This window comes from Pristiophorus japonicus, chromosome 3 (assembly GCF_044704955.1).
Source record: "Pristiophorus japonicus isolate sPriJap1 chromosome 3, sPriJap1.hap1, whole genome shotgun sequence".
In the NCBI taxonomy this organism is placed as follows: domain Eukaryota; kingdom Metazoa; phylum Chordata; class Chondrichthyes; family Pristiophoridae; genus Pristiophorus; species Pristiophorus japonicus.
Window position 1 is genome coordinate 222,648,584 of NC_091979.1, and position 25,827 is coordinate 222,674,410.

General features: G+C 45.3%; 1 protein-coding gene across 1 annotated transcript in view; it reads right to left on the reverse strand.

Moving 5' to 3' along the window:
* Positions 1–25,827, reverse strand: part of ccar1 (cell division cycle and apoptosis regulator 1) — a 122,905-nt gene that overhangs the window by 24,125 nt on the left and 72,953 nt on the right. The window contains exons 11-20 of the mRNA XM_070873895.1: positions 20,771–20,937; positions 19,719–19,929; positions 18,671–18,754; positions 17,184–17,369; positions 13,769–13,960; positions 13,068–13,322; positions 4,638–4,776; positions 2,168–2,256; positions 1,478–1,618; positions 659–779 (exon numbers count right to left, since the gene is read on the reverse strand). Coding sequence (XP_070729996.1) covers positions 659–779; positions 1,478–1,618; positions 2,168–2,256; positions 4,638–4,776; positions 13,068–13,322; positions 13,769–13,960; positions 17,184–17,369; positions 18,671–18,754; positions 19,719–19,929; positions 20,771–20,937 — 1,585 coding nt within the window. The remainder of the gene's footprint in view (positions 1–658; positions 780–1,477; positions 1,619–2,167; positions 2,257–4,637; positions 4,777–13,067; positions 13,323–13,768; positions 13,961–17,183; positions 17,370–18,670; positions 18,755–19,718; positions 19,930–20,770; positions 20,938–25,827) is intronic.

The window sequence follows — 25,827 nt, forward strand, 5'->3', positions numbered from 1 at the left end:
CACTGGCATGCCTTCATGTATGTGTTATGGAGCTCATTGTTCAAACATCTCTGATTGACTCCTCAAAGGCAAGACTGTATTTCAAAAGGTTTTCTAGACAGTAGAATTGGATAACTTTGATTTAATTACGGTTTTGAACTTGTGACGACAGATGAAACGCAGTTCAATGGGCAAGATAGTGGCGTAACTCCAAGAAAGACTCAAACCAATAGGGTTCAGTCTTCAAGAAATATTTGTCTATCTGCTCCTTTAACTGGTTCAAAGCTGTAGTGTTGAATGAATAGACTTTTATAATTGGCTGGTACTGCTTATTTCTATGAAATCCAGGAGTAAACTAGTTGGGTCCTTTAGTCTGTTCTGAAAGTGTCTGGTATGAGAGTTATTAATCATCTTCTGACATGGCGTGGGCATGTCGTGGAAATGCTATGTACAAACCAGAGACAAAAAATGGGTCTACTGTTCATCCAGGGAACACTATCCCACATTACTCTGGGCATAAGATCAAGCTTCAGTTTACAGTTTGTCTGTGGGAGCTGGCTCTTGTGCTGGGCATAAGACAAAGTATCTGGAGAAGTCTGAATTGCAATAAGGAGTTCCCCAATTGAGGGCCTAGGAGAGGATGAATTTGAGGAGGTACAACATAAATGTGGTACAGTACCCAACAAATGATCAGATTCCATCTCACTCTCTGCCACTTTTACTTCATCTTTCGAGCCATCAGTTAGCTTCCTGTACTGGCAAGAGTCTCGTAGCACCACTTTACTGATGAACTTCTTAACCTGGAAACAAAAATAAAAAAAAAACCACTTGATTTGTGCAAGAAACTCTCTCCCCCATCTACCCATTTCTCCTGAAGCTCTTCAGTGACTATTATTCAGATATGAGCCGAGATAGGGAGTATCTGCAGGCAATTCAACTACAGGAGGCATCATGGCCGTTTCTCATCCTATATCAGTACAGCAGGAATCACTGTACATCCATTGCGGGTGGAAATCCTAGCTGAACTCTAGCTCGGGCCCAACTGTAGCCCCAGCTGAGATCAGTTAACACAGCAAAGACTGGGAATAGAAGGTGGGAATCTCCTGGTCTTTAAGATTCAGCTAGACATTACCAATGGAGACATCGAGGGAGTGTAAACTTACTGCTCAGAACCAGAAACAGGAACCCCAGTTTTATTCCTTTCCTAGGCCAGGCAGACTTAGATAATTTCTGACTGCCAGGTTTCTACAGTGCCGAGAGACTACAACGCACAACTTCTAGCCGGGCAGGGAACTGTCGGGGGTCTGGGTTGTGCCAGACTGTCCACCATTCTGAATTGATGTCGTTTATTTGTGTTTTTGCTTACTTGACTAATATTCGTTTTACTTCACTGTGGATTTGTTAGTGGCCGTAAAGTGCTACATCATTTGTATAAGTGTTTCCTGGACTGTGATAGCACAAACTCAACACTTTATAACAAACCGAAGAGGAACTTTACCTGTGCACGGGAAAGGTGGAGTCCCAGAGTGTAGATGATTTCTTCAAGATCTTTCTCAAGCAGATAACCACAGTAACTTTGATCAAAATAAACAAAGGCGAGAAGGAGATCCTTGTTGTGCGTGAACAGCTGTTTCTTTTCCTTAAAGAGTCAAAACAAGTCCAGTCACATTTTATAAATGATCAATAGTTATAGCCTGGGAAATGTGCTTACTTTGGTCCTGTCTCGAACACTTACCCGGTACATTCACTGAGCTTATCAGTGCATTGGTACGACCATGGTACCGGAAAGATCACACTTAAACCTGTTTAGGGCTCGTGTCATACTCTCAATTCATCTGCAAAGTTGTCAGCTCACCATTATTCGCCTACTACCACCACCAGTGGTCCAACTATACCCACCAAAACTTCACCCTGTTATTCAAACAGTTTAAAATACTCTCTCAGACACAACCCAAGCTTGGATGGACAAAACCTGGTAGGTGTTTTTCACACCTCAAGCAGACACAGTGTGGAAAAATGTACACATCCAACATCAATTTTTTGGGGGCCACACAGTTCCTTTAACAAAACTCCGTGCATGTGCAGCTTTTCCATTTAAAAGCTGGTGAGCCAGCAAAGCTGAAAGAGAACAGCATCCCACTTCATCAAAATTCTGCTGACTGCAGAGAGCCTCAAACTGACTCCATACCTTATCTTTGGATGTGCTCTCTCTGGAATTTCTCATTCCTTCCCGCCTGTCATCCTTTCGATCTCTGCCATTGTCATCCTCATCTCTATCTGTTGAGAATAAAAGTTTTAAATAAAATAGCTTGAGTGAAGTTGCTCATAGTAAAATTGGATTATATGGACAAGAGTGTTATACCATTTAATTCACCACGTATTTTCTGCTGCTAAGGTGGCACTGTGTTTAAGGTCACTTGTCCCTTTGAATCCAGATAGGCTCCACATTATAATTAAACACAGACTGAGTTCACTCCGAGTTAAGTTCTTTGCTCAAGGATCTTGCAAATTGGACACTATTTGTAAGTTTCTGGATGCAGAAGCAACATCTTGCATTGCAAAAAATCTCCCGAGGAGCTTCACAGAGGGAAGAAAAGGAACAAATTGTGAGCCATGGTGAGATTTCAGGAGAGGTGACGGGTACCTTGATGGGAATGTTGGATTTTAAGTAGAAGTAAAGGCAATGAGAAGTAAAGAGGCAGAGGGAGTTGGGGACAGAGTTCCAGAGAGTGGGGCTAAGGTGAATGAAGGCTCTGCTACCAATGATGTGGAGAAACAGCGGGAGCGGCACAGGAGGTCAGACCTGCAGGACTGAAGGGTGCAAGGAGGTTGCAGAAAGAGAATGAGGCGGTGAAGGATTGAAGCAATGCCCAGAAAATACTGATGCAGAAAGCAATAGTAGACTGAATCGAAACACTGGTGATTGAGTGTGAGGTGTGGTGTGAATATGAATGAATGGATTACTCATGCTTAACAGAAGCAGCTGATTGACACTGAATGGAGTCAGAGGCCTACGTGAGGAGGTGCGAGGGAACCCCCGACAATGGTGTCAGTGTGAGGCAGCGCGAGATCCCCTGACAATGGAGTCAGTGTGAGGCAGCCCGAGGGAACCCCCTACAATGGAGTCAGTATGATGGAACCCCCTACAATGGAGTAAGTGTGAGGGAACCCCCTACAATGGAGTCAGTGTGAGGCAGCGCGAGAGATCCCCTGACAATGGAGTCAGCTGCTAGATCAGTCGATCCTCTGGTTGCTGTCAGAGGTCACCCAGCCGATCAGTAGGTGGTTTCCAGTCTGGGGACCTGAACCTGCCACTGTCTGGGTACGGGGAGTGGGAGCGAGGACCCGGGTACGGGGAGAGGGAGAGAGGGCCCAAGTACAGGGTAAAACTTCAGAAAACATGCCCGAATAAAGAATTTAAAATCAGCTTTAAATGGAAGATGAAAATATTGAGATAAATGTGCAAAGTGCGTGTGGTGGGGATGAAGTTTTGTTACCAGGGGTTCGGCAACACTGTTAGCGTGCAGAGAGAGGTGTCATGCATGCTGAGAGAAAGCGAGTTAGCGCCACCAGAGGGGGCGGGGCGCGCCACCAGAGGGAAAGAAAGACTTGGATTTATAGAGAGCCTTTCACGGGCACCGGACGTCTCAAAGCGCTTTAAAGCCAATGAAGTACTTTTGAAGTGTAGTCACTGTTGTAATGTAGGAAATGTGGCAGCTATTTGCACACAGCAAGCTCCCACAAACAGCAATGTGATAATGACTAGATATTCTGTTTTAGTGATATTGATTGAGGGATAAATATTGGCCCAGGACACCGATGATAGCTCCCCTGCTCTTCTTCTCAAAATAGAGCCATGGGATCTTTTACGTCCACTTGAGACGGCACCTCCGACAGTGCAGTGCTCCCTCAGCACTGCACTGGAGTGTCAGCCTAGATTCTTGTGCTCAAGTCCCTGGAGTGGTACAGTGTGGACAGAGGCAGTGCCCTGAGAGAGAGAGAGGCAGTACCCTCAGAGAGGCTGAGGGCCAAGAAGATGATGAAGATAATGAAAGTAAAGAAAACAATTTATCGGCAAGGTTCCGTACTTTTGTGCGAAGTATGTAATTTTTAGGTCTTTATTTTGAGACACATTTTACTTTGAGTGCAGTACATTTAAGTTTGACAGAAAAATGGCTGCAATTAAAGAATAAAGTAATTTAAATGGTTTATTTTTTGTTTCGTTGTCATAGTTAGGGATTTTGAACTAACGAAATTATGTTTTACCGACTGTATAATCTGATACAAATTTCCATAACCAAACAAAAATCTCCTCATAAAACATTCAGAAATTAACTATTTAAGCATTTTGAGCTTCTATGCCAGACAGATGAGAAGAATCGGATTCTCACTGGTTTATGCTGCTGATAGCACCGACACCCCTCATCCAAATAGCTACTCTTCATGTGCGAGCCAAGTTAGCGTTGACCAGCTAGTTAACTGCAGGAAGCGTCACAGTTGAGCCCCATCTTGTCCTCCGAGCTCCGCTCACACATGCGCACCTTGCAGCAGTGGTCAGGCAGCACTGATCAGGAGCAGGATGCCTGTCTGATTCTCCCTTTTCTTATCATGGCCTGACTGCTGCCCTCACAGATCCACCAGCATTTTTACAAATTTACCTTCATCATCTTCATCCTCAGCATCTTCTGCATCCAAAGGATCATAATCATCCTGATTTGTGCCATCTTCCATTTCTTCATCCTCCTTAGAATCGTCTCTCTTTCTTAAACTTTTCTCATCCTTGTCTTTTTCTTCTTTCTGCAATGTTTCATTAAAGTGCTTTGTTTACTTTTATACCATGAGCATATTACTTTTTCCAGTTATGAAATTTAGCAACATTTAACTCACATCATGTGTATAGATTGGTGATATTTATGTTCCATCTATCGATCAAATGGTACAGTTTAGACGATAAAAGGAATAGATAAGATGAACACAAACAATGTCCACTGGTGGGAACAGCGAGGATGTGGGACTACGATCACATACCAAGCACCGGACACACATAGGTGGAGATAAAAGCAACATTTTCACTGTTATCAGAATGTGGAATGCCTTGCCACAAGTGATGATTCAAGTTAAATCAGTATTCAAGAAAGAATTGGATGATTGCTGAAAGAAGGGCAGTACCTTGGATACTGTTGGGGGAGATGGCTCATCAGGGGAGGGCAGCAGCAGCCAAGTCCATGGCACCAGGAGTGGCTCTGCTGCACAGGAGGGCAGAAAGAAGAGTGGGAGAGCTATAGTGATAGGGGATTTTATTGTAAGGGGAATAGATAGGCGTTTCTGCGGCCGCAAACGAGACTCCAGGATGGTATGTTGCCTCCCTGGTGCAAGGGTCAAGGATGTCTCAGAGCGGCTGCAGGGCATTCTGGAGTGGGAGGGTAAACAGCCAGCTGTCATGGTACATATAGGTACCAACGATATAGGTAAAAAACGGGATGAGGTCCTCCTACAAGCTGAATTTAGGGAGCTAGGAGTTAAATTAAAAAGTAGGACCTCAAAGGTAGTAATCTCAGGATTGCTACCAGTGCCACGTGCTCGTCAGAGTAAGAATTGCAGGATAGTTCAGATGAATACGTGACTTGAGGAATGGTGCAAGGGAGAGGGATTCAAATTCCTGGGACATCGGAACCGGTTCTGGGGGAGGTGGGACCAGTACAAACTGGATGGTCTGTACCTGGCCAGAACCGGAACTGATGTCCTCGGTGGAATGTTTGCTAGTGCTGTTGGGGAGGGTTTAAACTAAAACGGCAGGGGTGGGAATCTATGCAGGGAGGCAGAGGGAAGTAAAAAGGGGTCAGAAGCAAAAGGTAGGAAGGAGAAAAGTAAGAGTGGAGGGCAGAGAAATCAAGGGCAAAAATCAAAAAGGGCCACAGTACAACATAATTCTAAAAGGACAAAGTGTTAAAAAAACAAGCTTGAAGGCTCTGAGTCTCAATGCGAGGAGCATTCGTAATAAGGTGGATGAATTGACTGTGCAGATAGCTGTTAATGGATATGATGTAATTCCGATTCCGAGAAATGGCTCCAAAGCTGGGAACTCAACATTCAGGGGTATACAATATTCAGGAAGGACAGACAAGAAGGAAAAGGAGGTTGGGTAGCGTTACTTGTTAAAGAGATCAACGCAATAGTAAGGAAGGACATTAGCGTGGATGATGTGGAATCTATGGGCCCAAGTTTCCACATGATTTGCGCCTGATTTTTAGGAGCAACTGGTGGAGAACGGACTATCTTAGAAATCGCAATTCTCCACATTTTTTTTCTGCAATTCTAGTCAGGTAGAACAGTTCTACTTTGGAACAGAATTTTTTCTTCAAAAGGGGGCGTGTCCGGCCACTGACGCCTGATTTCAAAGTTTCCACAGTGAAAACGTACTCCAAACTAACTTAGAATGAAGCAAGTGAAGATTTTTGTAGAACTGAAAAAACCTGTTCTACACATTAAAAAATCAGGCGCAGGTTACAAATTCGGCGTCCAGAACGAGGTGGGGGGGAGGGGGGGGAAGGGAACTCATTAAATTCTACAATAAATCCTTATTTATACTTCTACAAATAAATCCAACCTGAATAAACATTTATAAGCAAAGAAAAGATTAAGTAAACCATCTTCCTATCTGTGAAAGTGCTTCAGGCACGGAGAATGTTGCAGTCAGCCTGAGGCGCCCGTTCTTCCCGCAGGGGGAGGGGGAGGGGGGGGGGAAAGAGAGAGGAGGCGCCCGTTCTTTCCCGCCGGGGGGGGGGGGGGGAAGGTGCCCGTTCTTCCCGTTGGGGGGGGGGGGGGGAGAGGAGACAGTGAGAAGGCTGCAAGTGCTGATGGCAATGTGCTTTTATTACAAAAAATGTGCAAAAATTAAACAGCTACAAAGAACTACAAAAATGGCCGAGTGCCAATGTTTCCTTCACACTGCGTGCGCACGAACGCTCCAACGCGCACGCGCAGCCTTGCCGGCAGGAAAAGAACTAATTTAAATAGTACCCGCCCCCTCCCACTTACAAAATCGGCACGAGTGTAGGCTCCGCGCCAGGCAGACAAGGAGCTGCAGAACGCTCCAGAATCGCGATTTTTTTTTTAGGCGCCGTTTTAGGCACGAAAAACGGGCGCCCAGCTCAGAGGGGTGCCCGTTTTTTATCGTGTGGAAACTTGGGCCCTATATGGGTAGAGCTACGAAACACCAAAGGGCAGAAAACCTTAGTGAGAGTTGTGTACAGATCACCAAATAGTAGTAGGGAGGTTGGGGATGGCATCAAACAGGAAATTAGGGACTCGTGCAATAAGGGTACAGCAGTTATCATGGGTGACTTTAATCTACATATTGATTGGGCTAACCAAACTGGTAGCAATACGGTGGAGGAGGATTTCCTGGAGCGTATAAGGGACGGTTTTCTAGACCAGTATGTCGAGGAACCAGCTCGAGAGCAGGCCATCCTAGACTGGGTCTTGTGTAACGAGAGAGGATTAATTAGCAATATGGTCGTGCGGGGCCCCTTGGGGAAGACTGACCACAATATGGTAGAATTCTTCATTAAGATGGAGAGTGACACAGTTAATTCAGAGAAAGGGTCCTGAACTTAAAGAAAGGAGACTTCGACGGTATGAGACGTGAATTGGCTAGGATAGACTGGAGAATGATACTTAAAGGGTTGACGGTGGATAGGCAATGGCAGACATTTAGATATCACATGGATGAACTACAACAATTGTACATCCCTGTGTGGCATAAGAATAAAAAAGGGAAGGTGGCTCAACCGTGGCTAACAAGGGAAATTAGGGAAAGTGTTAAATCCAAGGAAGAGGCATATAAATTGGCTAGAAAAACAGCAAACGTGAGGCCTGGGAGAAATTTATAATTCAGCAGAGGAGGACTAAGGGTTTAATTAGGAGGGAGAAAATAGAGTATGAGAGTAAGCTTGCAAGGAACATAAAAACTGACTGCAAAAGCTGCTATAGATATGTGAAGAGAAAAAGATTAGTGAAGACTAATGTAGGTCCCTTGCAGCCAGAATCAGGTGAATTCATAATGGGGAACAAGGAAACAGCAGACCAATTGAACAAATACTTTGGTTCTGTCTTCACTAAGGAAGACACAAATAACCTCCTGAAATTACTAGGGAACCAAGGGTCTAGCGAGAAGGGGGAACTGAGGGAAATCGTTATTAATCAGGAAATGGTGTTAGGGAAATTGAAGGGACTGAAGGCCGATAAATCCCCAGGGCCTGATAGTCTGCATCCCAGAGTACTTAAGGAAGTGACCCTAGAAATAGTTGGTGGTCATTTTTCAACATTCCATGGACTCTGGTTCAGTTCCTATGGATTGGAGGGTAGCTAATGTAACACCACTTTTCAAAAAAGGAGGGAGAGAGAAAACAGGGAATTATAGACTGGTTAGCCTGACATCGGTGGTGGGGAAAATGCTGGAATCATTAATTAAAGATGTAATAGCAGCACATTTGGAAAGCAGTGGCAGGATCAGTCCAAGTCAGCATGGATTTATGAAAGGGAAATCATGCTTGACAAACCTTCTAGAGTTTTTGAGGAAATAACTCGTAGAGTGGATAAGGGAGAACCAGTGGATGTGGTGTATTTGGACTTTCAAAAGGCTTTTGACAAGGTCCCACACAAGAGATTAGTGTGCAAAATTAAGGCACATGGTACTGGGGGTAATAAATTGACGTGGATAGAGAACTGGTTGGCAAACAGGAAGCAAAGAATGGGAATAAACGGGTCCTTTTCATAATAGCAGGCAGTGACTAGTGGGGTGCTGCAGGCTTCAGTGCTGGGACCCCAGCTATTTACAATATACATTAATGATTTAGACGAAGGAATTAAATGTAATATCAGATGACACTAAGCTGGGTGACAGTGCAAGCTGCGAGGAGGATGCTAGGAGGCTGCAGGGAGACTTGGACAGGTTAGGTGACTGGGCAAATGCATGACAGATGCAGTATAATGTGGATAAGTGTGAGGTTATCCACTTTGAGGGCAAAAACGCGAAGGCAGATTATCTGAATGGTGACAGATTAGCAAAAGGGGAGGTGCAATGAGACCTGGGTGTCATGGTCCATCAGTCATTGAAGGTAGGCATGCAGGTACAGCAGGCAGTAAAGAAAGCAAATGGCATGCTGGCCTTCATAGCGAGGGGATTTGAGTATAGGAGCAGGGAGGTCTTACTGCAGTTGTACAAGGTCTTGGTGAGACCACACCTTGAGTATTGTGTGCAGTTTTGGTCTCCTAATCTGAGGAAGGACATTCTTGCTATTGAGGGAGTGCAGCCAAGATTCACCAGACTGATTCCCGGGATGGCAGGACTGACATATGAAGAAAGACTGGATCGACTAGGCTTATATTCACTGGAATTTAGAAGAATGAGAGGGGATCTCATAGAAACATATAAAATTCTGACGGGATTGGACAGGTTAGATGCAGGAAGAATGTTCCCGATGTTGGTGAAGTCCAGAACCAGGGGTCACAGTCTAAGGATAAGGGGTAAGCCATTAAGGACCAAGATGAGGAGAAACTTTTTCACTCAGAGAATTGTGAACCTGTGGAATTCTCTACCACAGAAAGTTGTTGATGCCAGTTCGTTAGATATATTCAAAAGGGCGTTAGATGTGGCCCTTACAGCTAAAGGGATCAAGGGGTATGGAGAGAAAGCAGGAATGGGGTACTGAAGTTGCATGATCAGCCATGATCATATTGAATGGTGGTGCAGGCTCGAAGGGTTGAATGGCCTACTCCTGCACCTATTTTCTATGTTTCTAATATAGGAAGTTCTGAGCAAGGAGTATTAGTCTGGCGAGAGTGCAGGAAAATGGAAATATCACCTACACAGGCACTGAGCCCTCGGGTATCTCACGAACAAGGCGACTGAATGCTCCGGTATCTCCCCGACACAGGCACTAAGCCATTGGGCATCTCACCATCAGGGGTACTGAAGCCCGAGGGATCTTACCTATAATTGCACTAAGCCCTTGGGGCATCTCACCACCACGGGCACTGAGCCCTCGGTATCTCACCTACACGGGCACTAAGCCCTCGAGTAGCTCACGTACACTGGTACTGAGCCTTCAGCTACTTGACCAACATAGAAACATAGAAAATAGGTGCAGGAGTCGGCCATTTGGCCCTTCGAGCCTACACCACCATTCAATAAGATCATGGCTGATCATTCCCTCAGTACCCCTTTTCTGCTTTCTCTCCATCCCCTTAGCCGTAAGGGCCATATCTAACTCCCTCTTCAATATATCCAATGAACTGGCATCAACAACTCTCTGAGGTAGGGAATTCCACAGGTTAACAACTCTGAGTGAAGAAGTTTCTCCTCATCTCAGTCCTAAATGGCTTATCTCTTATCCTAAGACTGTGTCCCCTGGTTCTGGACTTCAACATCGGGAACATTCTTCCCGCATCTAACCTGTCCTGTCCCATCTGAATCTTATACGTTTCTATGAGATCCCCTCTCATCCTTCTAAACTCCAATGTATAAAGGCCCAGTTGATCCAGTCTCTCCTCATATGCCAGTTCTGCCATCCCAGGAATCAGTCTGGTGAACCTTCGCTGCACTCCCTCAATAGCAAGAACGTCCTTCCTCAGATTAGGAGACCAAAAACTGAACACAATATTCCAGGTGATGTCTCACCTGTACAACTGCAGTAAGACCTCCTCCCTGATCCTATACTCAAATCCCATAGCTATGAAGGCTAACATACCATTTGCCTTCTTCACCACCTGCTGTACCCGTATGCCAACTTTCAATGACTGATGAACCATGACACCCATGTCTCATTGAACCTCCCCTTTTCCTAATCTGCCGCCATTCAGATAATATTCTGTCTTCGTGTTTTTGTCCTCAAAGTGGATAACCTCACATTTATCCACATTATACTGCATCTGCCATGCATTTGCCCACTCACCTAACCTGTCCAAGTCACCCTGCAGCCTCCTAGCATCCCCCTCACAGCTCACACCGCCACCCAGTTTAGTGTCATCTGCAAACTTGGAGATATTACACTCAATTCCTGCATCCAAATCATTGATGTATATTGTAAATAGCTGGGTCCCAGCACTGAGCCCTGCGGCACTCCACTAGTCACTGCCTGCCATTCTGAAAAGGACCCGTTTATCCCGACTCTCTGCTTCCTGTCTGCCAACCAGTTCTCTATCCACATCAGTACATTACCCCCAATACCATGTGCTTTGATTTTGCACACCAATCTCTTATGTGGGACCTTGTCAAAAGCCTTTTGAAAGTCCAAATACATCACATCCACTGGTTCTCCCTTGTCCACTCCACTAGTTCCATCCTCAAAAAATTCCACAAGATTTGTCAAGCATGATTTCCCTTTCATAAATCCATGCTGACTTGGACCGATCCTGTCACTGCTTTCCAAATGCGCTGCTATTTCATCTTTAATAATTGATTCCAACATTTTCCCCACTACTGATGTCAGGCTAACCGGTCTATAATTCCCTGCTTTCTCTCTCCCTCCCTTTTTAAAAAGTGGTGTTACATTAGCTACCCTCCAGTCCATAGGAACTGATCCAGAGTTGATAGACTTTTGGAAAATGATCACCAATGCATCCACTATTTCTAGGGCCACTTCCTTAAGTACTCTGGGATGCAGACTATCAGGCCCCGGGGATTTATCGGCCTTCAATCCCATCAATTTCCCTAACACAATTTCCCGCTTAATAAAGATATCCTTCAGTTCCTCCTTCTCACTAGACCCTCGGTCCCCTAGTACTTCCGGAAGGTTATTTGTGTCTTCCCTCGTGAAGACAGAACCAAAGTATTTGTTCAATTCGTCTGCCATTTCTTGGTTCCCCATTATAAATTCACCTGAATTTGCTGGGGCACCGAGCACTCGGGTATCACATCTATACGGCACTGAGCCTTGGGTATCTCACTAACAAGGCAACTGAATGCTTCGGTATCTCCCCGACACAGGCACTAAGCCATTGGGCATCTCACAATCAGGGACACTGAAGCCTTGGGTATCTCACCTATAACTGCATTAAGGCCTTGGGTATCTCACGTACATGGGCACTGAGCGTTTAGGTATCTCACCTACAGAGCCACTGAGCCATCAGGTATCTCAGCTACACGGGCACAGAAGCCTCAGCTATCTCACCTATAATTGCATGAAGCCCTCTGGTATCTGACCTACACAGGCACTAAGCCCTTGGGTATCTCACCTCCAGTGGCACTGAGCCCTCGGGTATCTCACTAACAAGGTAACTGAATGCTCTGGTATCTCCCCGACACAGGCGCTAAGCCATTGGGCATCTCACCAACGGGGGCACTGAAGCCCTCGGGTATCTCACCTACATGGGCATTGAGCCCTCGGTAAGAGCCCTCGGGTATCTGACTTACACGGGCACTGAGCCCTCGGGTAGCTCACCTTCAGTGGCACTGAGCCCTCGGGTATCTCACTTACACGGGCACTGAACCCTCGGGTAGCTCACCTACATTTGCACTGGGCCCTCGAGTATCTCTCCTACACGGGCACTGAGCCCTCGGGTATCTCACGTACACAGGCATTGAGCCCTCGGGTATCTCACGTACACAGGCATTGAGCCCTCGGGTATCTCACGTACACAGGCACTGAGCCCTCGGGTATCTCACGTACACAGGCACTGTGCCCTCGGGTATCTCATGTACACAGGCACTGAGCCCTCGGGTATCTCACGTACATAGGCACTGTGCCCTCGGGTATCTTACGTACACAGGCACTGTGCCCTCGGTTATCTCATTACAGAGGACAGGCAACCCTTGGGTATCTCACCTACATGCTCATTTTCCATATCTGAGTCTCAATTTTGAATATCAGCAAGCTATGTGGCCAGAGGAGCATAGCCGATCCTGTTCCAATCCTCAATCCTACCCCTACCACTCTGGATAGTTCCTGTGCTGCACACACGTCCTGGTGGTTTAAATATTACAATGCTGGCTAACGAACTGAAATCATACCCTGGGTAACAGAAGCATGCCGCTGTATTCATTGAATTGATCCCATTTACAACACATAGCCTGTGTTACACAGTACCTTACGTCCATCCCTCTCTTCTTTCTTATCTTTTTCATCTCCGGATTTTCTCCTTTTGGTCTTTGGCTCATTGCTCTCTTCATCTTTTTCTTCTTTTTTCTCCTTTTTCTCATTCTCTTTTTTTTCTTCTTTTCGGTCTTTCTTGTCTTTTTCTTTTTTATCTTCTTTATCTGGGAGAGTGACCAGTGCTTTGTATATTCGATAACCAAAGTCCCTTTGTAGCATTTCATTGAAGAGTTCAGCAAACAGAGAGACCTGGAGGAAAACAATGCCATGGAGAAACTCATTACATTAGCAGAAAGAATCACAATATAAGTGCTAAAATTGGCCCCAGTGACCTTCCCCTGAGGCGGGGATGATGGCGTCAGCCCGAGTTCCAACTCCTGATTACTATCCAGAGACTACTGCTGGATGGACCACATATGTGGACACTGCGAGAGGACCGGTGTGGGCTTGGCTGTAATTGGAAAGCCTGCTGACACACACACAAACAATGGGTTCTTCAGGAAGATCCCATTGGATATCGGCACCCATTAAACCTACCCCAGCATGGGTGTGGGCGGAGAGTATGCGAGAGGAATCCCAAAATGGGTCAGAGCCTTCATGAGAGGAGATGAAGAACTCCAACAGCTCAGAGCCCTCAGGAGAGTGGGGTAACTAGGAAGACTACTTTATTTTTTTTAGAAAACACAGGCACTTACTTCAAAAGAATGCTCTTTATTATCTTCCAATCGATAATCTAGGAGCACACTAAGAGACATGACGCTACAGTCAAACTTTCCACCTTTGGCAGTCCAGTTAGGATGAACGATGATAGAAGACTCATCAGGTAGTACGTAGTGTCTTTCACGTCGCTGACGATCCACTTCTTCCTGGTGTTTTCTCTCCTCCTCCTGAAAGGACAGGAAAAATTTAGATTTCAAAAATACCGTCAGCAGCTTCAAAAATATAGAACAATCTTCAAAGTTCAGTTTAAAAACTACATCACAGAATAAGAGCAGAGAGTAGGCCATTTGGCCCCTCGAGCCTTGTTCCTGCACAGAAAAGCACCATTCAGACAATCAAGCATGTGCCAATATTTTCGTGACCTATCCGAAGCCCACCCTCCCACTCACTCCCCATACCCTTAAAGAACATTAGAAATAGGAGCAGGAGGAGGCCATTTGGCCCCCCGAGCCTGCTCCGCCATTCAATAAGATCTTGGCCTCAACTCCACTTTCCTGCCCGCTCCCCATAACCCTCAACTCCCCTATCGTTCAAAAATCTGTCACTACTGTAAATATATTCAATGATCCAGCTTCCACAGCTCCCTGGGGCAGAGAATTCCTAGGATTCATGACACTCAGAAGAAATTCCTCCTCATCTCAGTTTTAAATGGGCAACCCCTTATTCTGAAACTATGCCCCGTAGTTCTAGATTCCCCCAAGAGGGGAAACATCTTGTCTGCATCTACCCTGTCGAGCCCCCTCAGAATCTTTTACGTTTCAATAAGATCACCTCTCTTTCTTCTAAACACTAATGAGTATAGGCCCAACCTGCCTTCATAAGACAACCCCTTCATCTCAGGAATTAACCGAGTGAACTTTCTCCAATGTAAGTATATCCCTCCTTAAATAAGGAGACCAACTTTTATACTCCATCCCCCTTACAATAGAGGCCAACATTGCATTTGCCTTCCTAATTACTTGCTGTACCTGCATACTAACTTTGTGTTTCATGCACAAGGACCCCCAGATCCCTCTACCGCAGCATTTTGTAGTTGCTCTCCATTTAAATAATAATCTTCCTTTTTATTCTTCCTACCAAAGTGGGTAACCTCACATTTTCGCACAGTACTTCCCACATTATACTACACCTTAATATCCCACCCAGTTTAATCCTACTCTCTTGCTCACTCCACCCCCTTTAATATCGCACCCACTCTCCTCCCCATACCCTTTAATATCCCACCCAGTCTCATCCCACTCTCCCGTTCACTCCCCGTACCCGTTAATATCCCAACCACTATAACCCCGCTCTCTTGCTCACTCCCCATACCCTTTAATATCCCACCCAGTCTAATCCCACCCTCGCACTGACACCGCATACCCTTTAATATCCCACCCAATCTAATCCCATTCTCTTGCTCATTCCCCAGAACCATTAATATCCCACCCAGTCTAATCCCACCCTCGCAATGACTCCCCATACCCTTTAATATCCCACCCATTCTCCTTCTCACTCCCCTTATCATTTAATATCCCACTCAGCTGCTCATTCCCCATACCCTTTAATAGCCCACCCAGTCTAATCCTACTCTCGTTCACTCCCCATAACCTTTAATATCCCACCCAGTCTAATTCCGCTCTCCTGCTCACTCCCCATACCCTTTAATATCCCACCCAGTCTAATCCCGCTCTCTTGTTCACTCCCCATACTCTTTAAAATCCCACCCACTCTCCTGCTCACTCCCCATACCCTTTAACACCCCACCCAGTCTCATCTCACTCTCCCTTTTACTCCCTATACCCGTTAATATCCCATCTAGTCTAATCCCATTTTGCCCTCACTCCCCATACCCTTTAATATCCCACCCAGTCTAATCCTGCTCTCTTGTTCACTCCCCATAATCGTTAATATCCCACCCAGTCTCATTACACTCTCCTTCTCACTACCCTTACCATTTAATATCCCACAAAAGTCTAATCTCACCCTCCCGCTCACCCTCAATACCCTTTGTGAGTGTGACAAAGGTAAACTATCCCTCCTCATTCTTCTGGACCTGTTTGCAGCCTTTGACAAGGTTGACCACACCATTCTCCTCCAACGCCTCTCCACCATCGGTGGGACTGCACTCGCCTGGCTCCATTCTTATCTATCTAACCGTAGCGAAGAAATCTCCTGCAACGGCTTCTCTTCCCACTCCCGCATCGTTACCTCTGGTGTCTCCCAAGGATCTGTCCTTAGCCCCCTCTTATTTCTCATCTATATGCTGCCCCTTGGTGATATCATCCGAAAACACGGAGTCAGTTTCCACATGTACGCTGACGACACCACTTCTCTCGACCCCTGCTTGGTATTTAAATTATCAGATTACTTGTCCGACATCCAGTACTGGATGAGCAGCAATTTTCTCTAATTAAATATTGGGAAGATCGAAGCCATTATCTTTGGATCCCAGCACAAACGGTGTTCCTAACCACTGACTCCATCCCTCTCCCTCGCATCAATCCGAGAGTAAACAAGACTGTTCACAAACTAGGTGTCATATTTGACCCTGAAATGAATTACCAGCCACATATCCATGGCATAACTAAAAACGCCTTTTTCCACCTGCGTAACATTGCCCGCCTCTGCCCCAGCTCCACTGCTGCTGAAACCCTCATTCACACCTTTGTTACCTCTAGACTTGACTACTGAAACCCTCATTCATACCTTTGTTACCTCTAGACTTGACTACTCCAACTCACTCCTAGCTGGCCTCCCACATTCTACATTACGTAAACTTGAGGTCATCCAAAACTCAGCAGCCCGTGTCCGAACTTACACCAAGTCATGATAACCATCACCCCTGTGTTTTCTGACCGACATTGGCTCCCGGTTAAACAACATCTCAATTTCAAAATTCTCATCCTTCTTTGCAAATCACTCCATGGCCTTGCCCTTCCCTAACTCTGTAATCTTTTTCATCCTCACAACCCAAGATGTCGGCGCTCCTCAAATTCTGCCCTCTTGAACATCCCTCATTATAACTGCTAAACCAACGGTGGCCGTGCCTTCAGCTGTTTGGGCCCTAAGCTCTGGAACTCCGTCCCTAAACCTCTCCGCCTCTCTACCTGTCTTTTCTCCTTGAAGACGCTCCTCTTCAACCAAGCTTTTGGTCATCTGCCTTAATTTCTTCTTTTGTGGCTCGGTGTCAAATTTATCTGTTTTGTCTTGTTAACACTTCTGTGAAGCACCTTAGGACATTTTACTACTTTAAAGGCGCTATATAAATAAAAGTTAGTATTTATTATTAATATCCCACCCAGTCTAATCTCACTCTCCTTACACTTTAATTTCCCACAACACACAACTCCCAATGCACCAGTGTCACTCTCAGGACAAAACTAAGTAAAGAGGATTTGCTCGTCCTACCTCTTTATCATCTTCGGATCTTTTATCCTCCTCCTCGTCATCCTCTCTTTCTGATTTCTCCGATTCCTTCTGCTCTTCTTTCTCTGCCTCAGTTTTCAGCTGTTTTGTCAGCCGAGCTATCAGCTGGGATTTCAACCCCTTTGAGCTTTGACTCCTACTTTCCAATTCTTTTCGAAGATCATTTACCTGTGAAAGAGGAGTTTTGCTTCAATTGGGTACAGTGCCTGCAATCGTTCCTCCCCTGAAGGAAGTGATTCATGCTAGGGTTCAATGGGTGCTGGGTGCCCTCCAACCACTCGCCTAGCACTCTTCTCACCCACACACTTTCCAACAGGGGTCACAGGATATTGATGAGGAGTGTGTTTGCTGGCTCAATTTTTTCCCTCTCTCTCTATCCTGTCCAAGGAGTGGAGGCCAATTCGGCATAACCCAGGGAATGGGGCCTGAGAGTTCAGAAGAGAAAAGTTATGAAGCCAACTTTGCAGGCATGGGCAGGGGAGAGGCAAAGAAGCCAATTACATCTAGTGTTAGATGGGATCAATCGAAGCCTGAATGGGCTAGCTTTTTGCTGCTCACTGGAAGGAGTAGCTGAGGGGGAGGAGTTATATGCTTTCAGTTTAGAAGACTATAATTTTGCAAGTTCTCCCCTCCTTTGCTGAAGACAGTTGTTGGCAGTTATCCTTTACTTGGCTCACCCTTTGTGATGATTATTGGCTACCTACAATCCAGAGTGTGGATTTACATGAATGAACGTATGGGCGTAAGTGTGCGCGTGCATGCATGTGCATATATGTTTCTTCAGAGCACAAAATTGATAGTCTCTTAGCGGCATGAAGGAAATGTACTATTTAATCCTAGTGCAGCCGTGTGTACTCTGCCAGATGTGGGAATGGCCATTGCTAACACTGCCTAAAAGTAGGAAGCATTCCATCTCCCAGCACTCATCTCTCACCTTCAAGAGTGCAAAGGTTAACAAAGCTGTGTGTGGAAATACCCAGTAATGAATAATTACATAAATAACACACAAATTGGAATGTTAGATTGATCAAGGAGAAATTTCACAGGGCTTTCAGTTTGGAAGACTATAATTTTGCAAGTTCTCCCCTCCTTTGCTGAAGACACTGAACTATACTGGGTAAAGGGTTCATAGTTGTTGGCAGTCATCTTTTACTTAGCCCAGGGACCCACTCACCCTTTGTGACTCAAGAAGAGCAGGCAAGTTGACTATGTATGACAGTGGATCCCTATCCTGTCCTCACCTATGTCTAAACACAGGAGACTTTTCAGGCCCAGTCACTGAGGCACTGAGACTAACTGTCGCTCTCCCTCCACCTTCGCTACAATCTGGACTGAAGCTGGCACCGTGTCGGTTTGTACAGCTCAGTGCTACATTGAGTGGCACATTTACACACCAAGACATTGGTCAGCTAACGTTTGAAGGATTTGAAGAGGTTTTGCCATCATTGTAAGTAAAACCAATTACTTACTTTCATTGTCTTTGGATCGAGCTTCGACCAGTGCGTAGGAGTAGAGATTTCTTTACTCTCCCCGTCATCCTTCTCTTCCTCTTCCTGTTCAATTAAAAAAGTTAACAGGAATAATCAGCAACATTTGCACAGGTCTGGAGAACGTATTCACTCATTTTTTGAAACAAAAGTTGCTGATCCGTGCAAGTAGCAAAGGTCACAACTGCCCCTCAGAATGACTCCTCCTTAATGTGACTGAACAGAACAGTTCACTGCTACATAAACACACACACACTCTCTTTAACTGATCACATGCCACTCATCAGCCAATCAAAGCCAGATCTGTGGAACACAAAAAGGTGATCAATGACATCAAACAAAAGGACTCGAGGGCTGCAGACACTGCTGGTCTCTGTCGGCCACACAGTGTGTGTTCTCATCCCCTCTCAATAGGTACAAGCCCCCCAAACATGTTCTCTATCAAAGTGTCTGCTCCACACACCCCACACTGCACGAACCTGTGGCTCAACCAACTGACCTGCAAATCAAATACTTTGAATGGGTTTGTGTATACCCAATGTTGTGTAGGTAAGAGTAACATACTAGAGTTAAAAGAAAGCAGGAGAAAGGGGATATGGAAAATTTGGAAAGTAGTAGAAATTTCTGTAAACAGCTAACACCACCTGCCCAACTCAACAACTGGTGACAAGCTTCCAGCAGCAATTTGGTTTTGTCTTTGGGGTATGAAGAAGCCAATTTGTAACACAAGCAATTACCATTTGAGAAAAGAAAATTAAGTTTCAATTGTACTAATTTTGTTTCTTTTTTTGAGGAAATTTCAAGAGCAGATGAGAGCGATTAAGAATTGATGAAAGGTAGCCTGCCATGACTCTAAGCTGGGAGCTATATTACCAGTTACTGTAGTTTTGCAACTATGTCTTTTCGAATGTATGCAATGCTCATAAAAAGAGCACGTTACGTGATCTGTGTGTATGTGGTGCACTTTTTTTTGTGGTTGTGTCCCTGTGCCTATGAGAAGCGGAAATGGAAAAGGATTAGCGTTCAGTGCCTGTTCTCCATCAGCCTCCTTGTGTTCAGCCTGGAGCTTCTCAACCAGCTGCTGCTTGTATCCACGGGAGAGAGCTTCCCACTCTGAGCGGGTGGGAAGGCAATGCCAAACATCCGGCAGAAATATAACCACGGTCTCCACATGGGCTGGAACCGTCCGCCCCTTGTGGTGCTCCTCAGGGCGATGGTAACGGATCTCTGCAAAACGGTACCTGTTGCAAGGGAAGAAGTGTATTGGAAAGGAAAATTCTATCAGACATCACATAGACCCTAAATGACTCGCAGGACATCAAGCTAGAGAAATCTGTCATATACCCAGCTCAATGTCACTTAACTGCAACGGGGAGGTCGCATCCAGTCAGGTGGATAAATGAGTCGCACTGTTCGGTTATAAGAGCGGGAAGCCGTGTTATTTTACTACAGATTGGACAGCAACAAGTTTATCTGAACAGACGGCTGCAATGAGAGCAAAAAGAAAATCTGACCTCGGGCCATGTTCTTTTAATTCTATATGAAAGCACTGCTTTAATGCCTTGCAGTTAAATGACACCGGCTGTACAATTCAGAAGAGCTTGCATGGCATCACTTAGAATTTATTTACATAAAAAGACGGAAAACGATTCTATAATCAATTGAACGTTCTAAGATTCATCCCAGTGACGACATCCTCTCCACGCACGACTTTTCTTCAAGGCATATAACATATACAACCATAACACACTGACGTAAAATATTAATACAGATTTACAGTGTTTAAACAGGTCTATTAAATACATATTCAAAACAATGAATCTAAAGTACTTAAAGCATCTCTCCAATGTCATTGTTAGAAAATGACATCTCACGCTATATGAGGCATGCAATGCCACATAACAGGTGCCATAAGTGTAGAACTAGCAGAAGGACGCTGTGTATTTTACCTGGAATGTGGCTGGCTGCTAAGCAAGAAAATAATGGCTCAAAATGTTAAGACTCAAATCATATATATTTAACAAAAAACACAATCTCAATGTTTATAGAAAGGTTCTGCCCTGTTGTTGGGTTATTACTTACCACTGGGTGCAACCACTCAAATCAATGCTTGTCAGGGCCTTACAACAGCGGATAGCAGTCCTAATCAATATCGATGGGTCGGTCTCGGGGTTCGGTCCATCCAGTGAGGGAGACCAGTGTCCTCCAATGGCCATGGCTTCATCTTTGCCTTTCATTCCCACCAAGAACTGCAAAATACGACAAAATACAATTTCCCTCGATACTAATGCAGCTGTCACAATTCGATTTACAAATATTTATAATAAATATAATGTATATAGAAGAAAATTATGGTGTAGAAACAGGTCATCGAGTGTGTGCTAGTGTTTACCCCAAATGAGCCACCCAGTCAAAATCCACTCTCTCGCTCACTCCCCATACCCTTTACAAGAACATAAGAAATAGGAACAGGAGTAGGCCATACAGCTCCTCGAGCCTGCTCCGCTATTCAATAGATCATGGCTGATCTGATCATGGACTCAACTCCACTTCCCCACCCGCTCCCCATAACCCCTTATTCCCTTATCGTTTAAGAAACTGTCTATTTCTGTTTTAAATTTATTCAATGACCCAGCTTCCACAGCTCTCTGAGGCAGCGAATTCCAGATTTACAACCCTCTAAGAAATGTCTCCTCATCTGTGTTTTAAATGGGCGGCCCCTTATCCCACCCAGTCCAAGCCCACACCCGAAAGGCTTCCCCCCACCCCCACTCACTCCCTGTACCCTTTAATATCCCACCCAGTCTAATTCCACTCTCCTGCTCACTCCCCAAACCCTTTAATATCCCACCCAGTCTAATCCCACTCTCCCGCTCACGTCCCATATCCATTAATATCACATCCAGTTCAATCCACTCACTCCCCAAACCCTTTAATATCCCACCCAATCCAAGTCTATTCTACCGCTCACTCCCCATACCCTTTAATATCCCACCCAGTCTAATCCCACTCTCCCCCCATACCCATTAATATCCCATCCAGTCTAATTCTACTCTCCTGCTCACTCCCCAAACCCTTTAATATCCCACCCAGTCTAATCCCACTCTGCTGTTCACTCCCCATAGCCTTCACCTTTTCTCTTTAAAAGCTCCCAAAAGTTCTTGTGTGGAAACTCCCCCAGTAATGTAGCCCTTGTTGCCTCTGGATTGCAGGGGGGAACATTGATCCTGATCACTGTGGCTATTCGGTGAGGACAGTACGAGGTGTGGCTTTAATTCACCCTGTGAGCAAACAGCTGACTGACAGTGCTCACAGGAAGAATGCCCACTTGGTTGAGATAGCGATGGGTGATTGGCACCTGTGGAATCATATCCCAGTCATGAGTGAGAATATTAAATTCCAGTCTGCCATGGGAAGCAAGCTGGTTGCTACAATCAACTTAGTGTCGCTGGGCTCAGGGTGTGGGGGTAATCGGTCAGGGTTGGCGCTCCTGACTTCTGCTGGACATCTTGTGAGGACAGAAAAGAGCTGTGGTGCACCCATGGTCAATCGCTGACGTATATCGCTTGGTTTCCGACATCTGATCCCCAGCAAGAGCCTGTGCCTTCAGAAGAGGAGAGAAAATTGGAAATGTGGGTTGGGATATAACCACACAACTATTGGTTGAGCCATCGGGGCAGGCTGGCAACAGCTTAACCAGTGCTCTCAGGGGAGGCAGCAAGTGGAGAACTAGAGGCGAAATCATCACAGGCCACTATTAGAGGAAGGGTCATAGATCGATATACAGAGGGCAATCGAGATTCAGTAGAATTGTACCAGGAATGAGAAGTGAGAGTTATTAAGAAAGGTTCATAGAATTGGGGCTTTTTCCTTGGAACAGAGAAGGTTAAAGGGGGTTCAAACAGAGGTTTTCAAAATTCTAAAAGATTTTGAGGGAAAAGGGAACTACTGTTCCCACTGGTTGGTGAATCAGCAACAAGGGGGCACAATCTGAGGTTTAAGTAAATTTTAGTAAGTAAATGAAGCTAAGGGTTAAGTCATGGCAGGAGAGCTCGGACCCATGTCATGCTTTTCCTGTGCTATGTATGTGGGAAGTCAGGGACACTAGTGTCCCTGACTACTATGTGTGCGGGAAGTGTGTCCAGCTGCAGCTCCTGACAGACCGCATGATGGCACTGGAGCTGCGGATGGACTCACTCTGGAGCATGCGCGATGCTGAGAATGTTGTAGATAGCACATTTAATGAGTTGGTCACACTGCAGTTAAGGGTTAGGACAGATAGTGAATGGGTGACCAAGAGACAAGGCAAGAGCAGGAAGGTAGTGCAGAAGTCCCCTGCATTCATCTCCCTCCAAAATAGATATACCGTTTTGGATACTGTTGGGGGCGATGACTTACCAGGGGAAGGCACCAGCAGCCAGGTTCATGGCACCATGGATGGCTCTGCTGCACAGAAGGGCGGGAAAAAGAGTGGGAGAGCTATAGTGATAGGTGACTCTATTGTAAGGGGAATAGATAGGAGTTTCTGCGTCCGCAACTGAGACTCCAGGATGGTATGTTGCCTCCCTGGTGCAAGGGTCAAGGTTGTCTCGGAGCGGCTGCAGAGCATTCTGGAGAGGGAGGGTGAACAGCCAGTTGTCGTGGTACATGTAGGTACCAACGATATAGGTAAGAAGTGGGAAGAGGTCCTACAAGTTGAATTTAGGGAGCTAGGAGTTAAATTAAAAAGTAGGACCTCAAAGGTAGTAATCTCTGGATTGCTACCAGTGCCACGTGCTAATCAGAATAGAGGGAGCAGGATAGTTAGAATAAATACGTGGCTTGAGCAGTGGTGCAAGAGGGAGGGATTCAAATTCCTGGGACATTGGAACCAGTTCTGGGGGAAGTGGGACCTGTACAAAAGGGACGGTCTGCACTTGGGCAGGACTGGAACTAATGTCCTGGGGGTAACATTTCCTAATGCAGTTCGGGAGTGTTTAAACTAATATGGCAGGGGGATGGGAACCTATGCAGCGAGACAGGGCGAAGTAATATGGAGTCAGAAACAGATGGTAGAAAGGTAAAAAGCAAGAGTGGAAGGCCGAGTAAACAAAGGCAAGAAACAAAAAGGGCCACACTACATCATAATTCTAAAAGGACAAAGGCTGTTAAAAAAACAAGCCTGAGGCTTTGTGTCTTAATGCAAGGAGTATCCATAATAAGGTGGATGAATTAACTGTGCAAATAGATGTTAACAGACATGATGTGATTGGGATTCCAGGATGATCAGGGCTGGGAACTCAACATCCAAGGGTATTCAACATTCAGGAAGGATAGAATAAAAGGAAAAGGAGGTGGGGTAGCACTGCTGGTTAAAGAGGAGATTAATGCAATAGTTAGGAAGGACATTAGCTTGGATGATGTGGAATCTATATGGGTAGAGCTGTAGAACACCAAAGGGCAAAAAACGTTAGTGGGAATTGTGTACAGACCTCCAAACAGTAGTAGTGATGTTGGGGAGGGCATCAAACGGGAAATTAGGGGTGCATGCAATAAAGGTGCAGCAGTTATCATGGGTGACTTTAATATGCATATAGATTGGGCTAACCAAACTGGAAGCAATACGGTGGAGGAGGATTTCCAGGAGTGCATAAGGGATGGTTTTCTATACCAATATGTCGAGAAACCAACTAGGGGGGAGGCCATCTTAGACTGGGTGTTGTGTAATGAGAGAGGATTAATTAGCAATCTCATTGTGCGAGGCCTCTTGGGGAAGAGTGACCATAATATGGTGGAATTCTACATTCGGATGGAGAATGAAACAGTTAATTCAGAGACCATGGTCCAGAACTTAAAGAAGGGTAACTTTGAAGGTATGAGGCATGAAGTGGCTAGGATAGATTGGCGAATGATACTAAAGGGGTTGACAGTGGATGGACAATGGCAGAACTACAACAATTGTACATCCCTGTCTGGCGTAAAAATAAAAAAGGGAAGGTGGCTCAACCGTGGCTATCAAGGGAAATCAGGGATAGTATTAAAGCCAAGGAAGTGGCATACAAATTGGCCAGAAATAGCAGCGAACCCAGGGACTAGGAGAAATTTAGCACTCAGCAGGGGAGAACAAAGGGTTTGATTAGGGCAGGGAAAATATAGAGTACGAGAGGAAGCTTACAGGGAACATTAAAACGGACTGCAAAAGCTTCTATAGATAAGTAAAGAGAAAAAGGTTAATAAAGACAAATATAGGTCCCCTGCAGTCAGAATCAGGGGAAGTCATAACGGGGAACAAAGAAATGGCAGACCAATTGAACAAGTACTTTGGTTCGGTATTCACCAAGGAGGACAAACAACCTTCCGGATATCCTTATTAGTCGGGAAATTGTGTTGGGGAAATTGATGGGATTGAAGGCCGATAAATCCCCAGGGCCTGATGGTCTGCATCCCAGAGTACTTAAGGAGGTGGCCTTGGAAATAGCGGATGCATTGACAGTCATTTTCCAACATTCCATAGACTCTGGATCAATTCCTATGGAGTGGAGGGTAGCCAATGTAACCCCACTTTTTAAAAAGGAGAGAGAGAGAGAGAGAGAGAGAGAAAACGGAATTATAGACCAGTCAGCCTGACATCGGTAGTGGGTAAAATGATGGAATCAATTATTAAGGATGTCACAGCAGCGCATTTGGAAAGAGATAACATGATAGGTCCAAGTCAGCATGGATTTGTGAAAAGGAAATCATATGCTTGACAAATCTTCTGGAATTTTTTGAGGATGTTTCGAGTGGACAAGGGAGAACCAGTTGATGTGGTGTATTTGGACTTTCAGAAGGCTTTCGACAAGGTTCCACACAAGTGATTAATGTGCAAAGTTAAAGCACATGGGATTGGGGGTAGTGTGCTGACGTGGATTGAGAACTGGTTGTCAGACAGGAGGCAAAGAGTAGGAGTAAATGGGTCCTTTTCAGAATGGCAGGCAGTGACTAGTGGGGTACCGCAAAGTTCTGTGCTGGGGCTCCAGCTGTTTACATTGTACATTAATGATTTAGACGAGGTGATTAAATGTAGTATCTCCAAATTTGCAGATGACAGTAAGTTGGGTGGCAGTGTGAGCTGCGAGGAGGATGCTATGAGGCTGCAGAGTGGCTTGGATAGGTTAGGT